Source organism: Rhinolophus sinicus, chromosome 16 (genome assembly GCF_057876585.1).
Source record: "Rhinolophus sinicus isolate RSI-liver-muscle chromosome 16, RSI-T2T, whole genome shotgun sequence".
Lineage (NCBI taxonomy): Eukaryota > Metazoa > Chordata > Mammalia > Chiroptera > Rhinolophidae > Rhinolophus > Rhinolophus sinicus.
In genome coordinates, this window is record NC_142516.1 from 39,847,837 (window position 1) to 39,856,087 (window position 8,251).

The 8,251-nt window shown below is 43.2% G+C and overlaps 1 protein-coding gene across 7 annotated transcripts in view; it reads right to left on the reverse strand.

Moving 5' to 3' along the window:
• Positions 1-7,658, reverse strand: part of LOC109449935 (TLE family member 4, transcriptional corepressor) — a 143,649-nt gene extending 135,991 nt beyond the window's left edge. For 5 of the 7 annotated variants that reach the window (XM_074330588.2, XM_019736689.3, XM_019736684.3 and 2 more), the window contains exons 1-4: positions 6,762-7,658; positions 5,845-5,942; positions 4,665-4,728; positions 3,398-3,442 (exon numbers count right to left, since the gene is read on the reverse strand). In XM_074330588.2, coding sequence (XP_074186689.1) covers positions 3,398-3,442; positions 4,665-4,728; positions 5,845-5,942; positions 6,762-6,806 — 252 coding nt within the window. In that variant the 5' untranslated portion in view covers positions 6,807-7,658. Of the gene's footprint in view, positions 1-3,397; positions 3,443-4,664; positions 4,729-5,844; positions 5,943-6,216; positions 6,449-6,761 lie in introns of those variants that run through there. The other 2 variants (XM_074330587.2, XM_074330585.2) reach the window with 2 other exon arrangements.
• Between the last annotated feature and the right edge of the window lie 593 nt (positions 7,659-8,251).

Sequence of the window (8,251 nt, forward strand, 5' to 3'; positions counted from 1 at the left end):
ATGCAGTACTCATTTCTTTTAGGTACTAGGTACAGATTTCTAAAATGTTCTAATTTCCAAAATTCAAATGCTAAACTAAATTTTTGTAGAAGCAAAGAGAGCTTCAGATTACAGAATATTAACTATGAGGTAATCATGAGATGTTCTCGAAATGTGTTATGTTCACCTCCATTTACAGTTCACATTGGATGAATTCACATACTACCTATTACTCCTAATCTACATCCAATATTCACTTTTTAAAGTGGTAACTACTGCTGTCAGATTAAATCAGGGCAGTCTTCTTTAATTACAGCATTACAGGTGAAGGCTGGGAACAAGCAGCGTTTAGCAATGTTATCAAATGCATGCATCACCCTGTTCTGCCCACGGTCACTGACCCATTTAGAAGCCACTCTGTATTTATAGAGGGAACAATCAGCAAAAAAAGTAGCAAGTAAATGGTGGGTCAACTATCCCATCCAAACAAAAAACAAAAACCCCACACTTAGGGAAATCCTTAGGGAATAAAGGCCAATGTTCTTTCATTTTCAAAAATTCCCTTATAAAGACATCACAATAAAACATATGCCTTCTAACCATGTCCCATTTGTCATCTTCACTTTCATGCTACAACTTAAGACAGTGGTGAAGCACCAGTTCACACTATAGCCTAAAACACTCCTGTCTTTAACTTTTCTGGGGTTTTTTTCCAGCTTCATCTGCTCAGCTCTATCGATCCTACTAAAGATTACCAAAAATTAGATTCCTATTTTATGCTCTAATTCCATGTCATGTCACCGAGTTCTCCTTTAAAAAAAAAAAAAAAATCAACTAATTCTACCAGACTAATGCTATTTACTCAGTTACCAAAATTTAAATTAATTATGTTCTCAAACATAATTGTTAAAAATTGGCAACATTCTGCAGGCTTAATTAAGATTAAATCCAATTTACTAAATGTACTTTAATTGGTACTAATTACATTAGCTTTCATTTCAGAATGACAAATTCCCCAAAGGTTTCACTTTATAGTCCTCTATCAGAATCAACACAGGGTGACTGACGATAAGCATCATACAGAAAGGGGAGGGGCCATAATACCGGACCCTGACCCTGTTTGTCACTGCTCTGTGCTTTTTATCCTTTTATCAATTTGCTAAGTCACAGAGTCATGACTCCATCACAGCCATCATTTTCTGTTCCAATGAAAAATTTCTCTAAAAATAAATACGCTGTGGCTGGCAGCAGCCAAGAAGAACAGGAGCATTAACCAAAAAATACACAAAGGTTTCAAATATCAGGGCCACCAATTACTAGGGTACTTCCAAGGACTCCGGGGACTCCTACTCTTGAACCCTTCAGAGACACAAATCTAATAAGTGAATAAGCCTAACCCGATCTTGAGAATGAGACCCAATTATGCCGCAGGGCAACTTCCCTGCATTATTGCTGCTTTCCATTACGAGGGTATCCAGCAAGTGCATCTGGAAGAGAGGCCAAGAAGAACCAAGGCTGTCTGCCTAGGAAAACAAATAAAGACAGATATGCCTCTGTGCTTAAGGGGTAAAAGAAAGAAAATATAATAAGTAGGTGGTTTTCAGGCCTGTCTATATTTCATAATGTGATAAACTGCCCTCAGGATTCTTGATATGATTGAATTTAAAAGCAAGGAAAAAAAAGGGAAAATGTACTCCATTCTCAATTTTAAAGAGATGGTATTTGAAGTCAGTAGGACAAGATGACAGAATTACAGAGGTATAAAATGTGTAAAATTAAGGGATCTCCCATACAGCCTCCCTCGCCCCCCACCAAAAAAAATACAGTCAAATACTACAAACTCTGTGCCTCTCAGAACAGTAAATGGTATAAAGAGATCTGTTATGGCAAATAAGATACAGGAAAAAAAATAAAGGGACATTAATCATCTGGTCCAATCTTTAAAAAGACACCAATTAATCTTGGGTGGTGGGGTGAGGACAAAAAAAAAAAAAAGAAGACATGCACAAGATCCAGGCCGAAAAATGAATGTAATAAGGACAACTAACAAACAGTATCTCTCACGTAATTTATTCCTGTAGGGTAGAGCTAAGGGAAGTCCATCCATAAGCCTGATGGATTTTGTTTAAGCAAGAGATATTTACATTACTAATCTAGACAGAAATGGCAAAGAGGCCAAACTAAGAAACTTAATTTTAACACAGAACAAACTATATTATAATGTTAATACTGACATAACCAAATAAATACAGTTAAAAAAAAAAGTATCTGAAATTCAAGACAATCCTCAGTGTAAGTAATAACTTATTTTTTCCCCAACTTTTTCAAATACTGCTTATCCAATCGTTTTTTTATTATCTAACAGTCATCTTTTAAAGCTCTACTATGTGAGTATATTCTGAACATCCATAAAAGAATCATAAGTTGTAAAAGCCTAATAATATGTGGTCATATTTTCTAAACTTAGAAGGTAATGACATCCACCATGAGTGTAATAAGACATGAAAAGCATTAAGTTTTCCCTTGTCTTTTCCCAGCAGGTAAACACATACACACCTACTCTGAAATGGTTGAGTCAGACCTGAAGTACTTTCCCTAGGCGATCACTAAAAATGAATGCCTCCTAGAGGAATTATTATTGCCAAATAATATTTTATATATATGCTCTTTTTCTATCTTGGAAACTTAAACCATTTTACTCAGTCTCCTAAAAAAAAAAGGCTGTTTGAATCATACTTCTCAATGCTTTCTGACTAATGATTATCCTTTTTTTTTTTTTTTTTTTTTGGCTGAACTAACTGCTAGATTTCAAGATCCAGTGTTGACCTTATCACATCCCTCTCTCAGGCTCATTTACTTTGTACAAATTTGGGGAGTAACAGTTACAGTGCCTGGTAAGATCCAACTAAGTAGGCTCGGGGGACCAGTATAAGGATTTTACACCAATTTCTTTTCTAGTGCCACAAATTTCATTTTGATCCTCCCAGCTGACCCTTTATTCATTCTTTTGCACCAAGTCAACGAAGGCTCCACACAATTTACAGTTATCCTTTTTAATATTTTCCCAGAAAAGCTCTTTCATAAGACAAGTTTGCAATGCCCAAAATACATAAATTAACTCTATCAAAAGAAAAATAAGAGCTATTTTAAAATTTAGCATCCTTTTTTTAAAGTGTACAAAGTTGAACATGCACTGAGACGTTTTAAATCACATTTTTAAATGATAAAAAATTAGGATACTATGCAAAAGCGATGGGGAACCACATGTAAAAATATAGCATTCCCTCCACTAGTCTTTTAAAATACAGGTAGCCACAAAAATAAATGTGCAGAATAAAACGCAAAACATACAATTTTCTTTCTAAAGTGCATTGAATTACTGTCATTTAATATGGTTATAAAGAAATACATAACTCACCTGCTTGTGCATTTCTATATTCAACCCATAGGACATTTCATAATACTGTCAAAGAAGGAAAAGCAATTATTTCATATCTTTCATCAAACAGTCTCCCTTGTTTGTTCAAAATTCCCCCAAGTATGTTTAAAACAAACATAAAAGCCTCACCTAAACCCAATATCCATAATACCTCTGCTGTTAAATCAGGAGGTACATTGTACCACTACCGTTAGCCTAATAAACTAGCAGCCTTAAGACAGACTCCAAGAGAATAACTCACAAAACTAAGATAATCAAGTTCAAACAGAGCATTCTTAACATCTCCAGTTGTTTTTATACATCAGAAGCAGGTGAATGAAAAAGATCTCATGAAAATGTGGTAGCACATGGACTAATTCCTGGGCACAGCAAGCAAGTTAATGGCAAAAATGTGTCTCATACAAATGCTGATGGTTTGAAAGAACTGTTCCAAAAAGTGATGCTACCTCAGAGTTCAGTTTCTCATTTTCAGTGTACTGCTAATGTTCATACAGTCAAAGGGGAAAGGCCTGACAGGAAATGAATGAGCTACTCCGGAGCCTTTATGAACAAGCATAAAAATATGCTTGGTAATACTTCTGAAAATGCAGATCTGATTTTTTTTGAACATGTAGTATAACTGGCATTATAGAAATTCTGTTAGAACAAATGAGTTTACACAGGAGACAACACTCCTCAAACCAATGTAACACTATAGAGATTGAAAACACACAAATACACAGGCGCTAGTAACATAAAGAGTGAGGGAAATTTTAAATAGGTATCTGGTGTCTTTTTGTTAGCCATCAGTATAATATAATAATCAGTATAATAATATAATAATACCCATCTTTAAAGAAATAAAACCCATTGAAATTTTAAGTTTCCAGAAAAATTGGTTAAAATGGTTTAGAGCAAGAGCAATAAAACAACAAAGAAAACCACTAACACAAAGATATTTTGCTTGTGGCTCTAAATAAAACATAAATGAGGTTTTGTGCTTTTTTTTTCAATCTGTAAAAACAAAGCACAGAAAATTATACCCCACCTAGCTGAACTTTTTGAAAATTCTTATCAAAGCTGGTGGTCACAGGCAAGTTATAACATCCTAGAATTACAGGTTGCTAATGGCCACATTCTCACAACCTCAACTGCACTGGCACTGACTGTGATCTACCTCGCAGTCTCCAGCAATATGAACGTATTCTTCTTGCTTTTCGTATCCCCAACTAATAGACACTATGAATCTATGACACAGTTTTCTTACCATGACATAATGCCGCTGCATCTCAGTCTTCTCACTGGCGAGTTTCTCACATTCCAGCTTCAGGCTGTTCAAGACATAAAGAAATCTAAGTACAAAACAGATCTTGACTTATATCCTTCAAATGTAAATTAAACACATTATTTCCCTCTTCTAAATCATCACCTACAAAATGCCTAATCAACTGTTTTAAACACCACCCTCATTATTGAAGGAGAAACAGGGGGAAAGGGGTGATTGGAACCAGCCTAGACTTGCCCTTTCAATAAGGATCAAATGTGGGGTTTTGTTTGTTTAAAGAAAAAAGAAACCCTCTAGCCAATTCAATTCCGGAAACTCATCCAGAAATGAATATTCACTAAATCCACTTAATAAAACAAGAACAATAAAATCAATAATGTCTACATATCCAAACACAACCAAGTCCCCCAAAATGTCACAAGGGAGTTTTTTTTCTTTAATGTTCCACGAAGAGACTAATGAAAATATGAATCAAGCACAGCTTATGAATGATGTCTCATTTTTTCCCTCCAAAACAGAGACAAGTTGAATACCACCACCCAGGGGCAAAGTGTGGATTGGGTTCAGTGGCTTGTTTTGGTTCTTGCATTTATGAAATAAAAACTACACGTCATTAAAAGGCCAACGAAAGAAAAATATTTCAAAAGCACTCCAAGCCTAACGATCGTTCCTAAAACAAAAGCATGTTTTTCAGCATAAAAGTAATGAAACCGCTCACTTGCGACTTCCCAGGGTTCGCAGCTCTTGTATTTCAATGGAATGACAGAAAGAAGTGAGAAGGAATCAAGCCCGTAGTAATAAAGAACCAAAGAAGTCAAAAGGCCCCAGAATCTTCCCCAACCTTCCATTCTCCTGGCCCCAATAAATCAATATCGAAAGTTTGGCCTCAGCATTTTCCAAGTCTTCCTCAGTTTCGATTGTTCTGCCTGCCTTTTTTTTTTTTTTTTTTTTTTCCTTTTTAATTTACGGGAGAAGGGAGGAATGGTTAATTTCTTTACACCTGCCCAAGAAAAACAGGCCTCGACTTGCCCTTTCTGCCCACAAAGAAAAATGATAACACCTTTGTGGTGGCCAAAACAAAAACAAAAACAAAAAACGGGGGGAGGGTTGGGGGGGCAAGAGCTAAGCAAACAAGAGGATCAGCTAAAGTAAATATCGTTACCTGTGGTATTGAGCCTGTAAAAACTGAAACTCTTCCTTAATCCGATCACAGGACTCGGAAATTGTAAATTTAAAGGGTTGAGCAGGCTGATGCGGTGCCTAAAGAACAATAAAATATTTAATTAGCCCACATCACAGCGAGGCAAGGAGATAGAGAAAACATACCGCGAGGAGCTAGCGGGGGGAAGGGGGGGTCAATGCAGGCCGGCAAAGAGCGACGAAAACTCTCCTCCTGCCACCCCACCTCGCCGCACAGGCCGGCAGGAACTGGTTTCGGGGTGGCCCCGGGCCCCCGCGTCCTCCTACCATCCCGGGGACCCACGGGTTCGAGACCCCGCTCTCCTCCCAGGGCGCGGCGAGCCCACTCCCTCACCACCCGGAATCGAAACTGGGCCGTCGGGGGGACTCGCGCCATGGCGTCGGGCCGTAGTCAGGTTGGGGGGAGGCGGCACGCGGCCTCCACCCTCTTCGGCCGGACGGCTGGCTGACTGGCTCGCGTGTCCCTGGAGCCCGCGGCGCAAGGGGCCGGCAACTCGCACTCCCCAGCCGCCGCCGGACCAGCCGCGCCGCCGCCGAGGGCGCCCTCCCCGCCCCGGCGCGGAGTCGCGCCTCTTTCATCGCTTGCCACCCCCCCCTCGAGGAGTCGCAGCGCGGGGACGGCTAACGGCTCCGCGCGGCTTCCAAGGGCTTCAAAGACAACAATAAGAAAATGGCTACAACTCAATTGCCTCTCCGCACCCCATCTCAAAGAGTGCCACCGCGCCGGGGGGCGGGGGTGGCGGACCGCTCCACGAGCGGGACGCGGGGTTGGAGCCGCCCTCCACGCCTCTGCGGCCAAAGATACAACTCGGAGCGCAGGGGGCGACGCGGGGAATCCCCCAGCACCCGACGAGTCCGCGCCCCGCCGCCCGCACTCACCGGGTGTCTGGTCTGCGGGTACATCTTGCTCAGATCGCGAATCATCCAAACCGATTTAGTTGGCTGCGCTGGGCAGAGGCGCGCGGCTCATTTGCTTTAATGGCCCCGAGGAGGAGGCAGCGGCGGTGGCGGCCGGCCGGGTCCGAGGGGCGGCTCGGGCGGTCCCGGCCCCCGCCGGGTCTCGCGTGACGCTGGCGGCAGGAACGCGCGGCGGCGGCGGCTGGGTGCGGGCAGCCGGCCCGCTCCGCATTCCCCGCGGGCGTCACTGGCCCGCCGCGGGCATTGTCCGGCGCGCGTCTCCCGCGGCAACGCTCCGACGTTCGCTCCGCCGAGGCGCGTCTGCCGAACCCGGCGCCGCGTCCGCGCAGCTCACCCAGGCCGGGAAAGTGCTAGCTCCGCGCCCCAGCGCCCGCCGGCAACGCCGCCCGCCTGCTCTCGCTCGCTCGGCGTCCCACTCCAAACTTTTTTTATTTGTCTTTTAATTGGTTGGTATTCCTCCGAATGAATGATCTCTCTCTTCTTTCCTAAAAGCAAACACAAACTCCTTTGGTTCGGAAGAGGTCTCGGCGGTGCTTTTTGGTTTCTCTGGAGATTTTATTCACTTCACAGCAACGATTTTTTAAAAGGCACCTTTTAGCTTCTTTCACCACATCATTTCCTTATTTTTCTTCCTTCCTGTTTTCTTGTCTTTTTTTTAACCCCAAATTGAAGGGGATTATAAAAATAAGAGAGTGAAACGCTTGCGGCTTTTTTTTTTAATTCTCTCCCCTTTCAAACTCCGCGAACACCACCTCAAAATAATATACAAGTGTGTGAGAAGGGGAAGACGGCAGCCAACAGCCCAAAACACCCGCTCAGAACAGCTCTAACAACACGCTCTGTGTAGGTGACTTCTTTGACCAAATTTAGCATCAGCTAATCATTAACATTCTGATACATATTCACAACCGTCCGTGGAGGGACCGCGGAGCATCCCGGGAGATGTAGTGCGCCCCTGGCGACCGCGACTGAGGATTCGGCCAGATTGACTACAATCACCGGCCGGCCACGCGACCGCTCTGGGGCACTCTCCAAGCGCTCCGCCCACCCCGGGCGCAGCAGGCGTCTCCAGCAACCAATCGGAGATGGCTGAACATTAATCGCCGTTCTGTGTTACTGCCCATCATTTCACTGCTGACAAATGGCGAGCCAGTGGGGAGGAGCCGATCGGGCTGGAACCCACGTGGGGGCCGGGCGTCCTCTGTAGCTCGGACCAATGAACAGAACGTAATGTGGTTGGAGGAGGCGGAGCGGAGATGGCCCGCCCAAGGCGGAGCTACGCCTGAGCTGACGGTCCTTAGCGCGAGCGTTCGAACCTTAGAAACATTTGTTCAGCTGTCAATCAAAGTAACGTGGGCCTGGGAGAAGCGGCGGCGGCTGCTGCTGCTGTTGCTGCCGCCCTGGCTGCCTCTTCAGAACTGGGTGTTGGTGGCAGTGGTGGCGGCAAAATA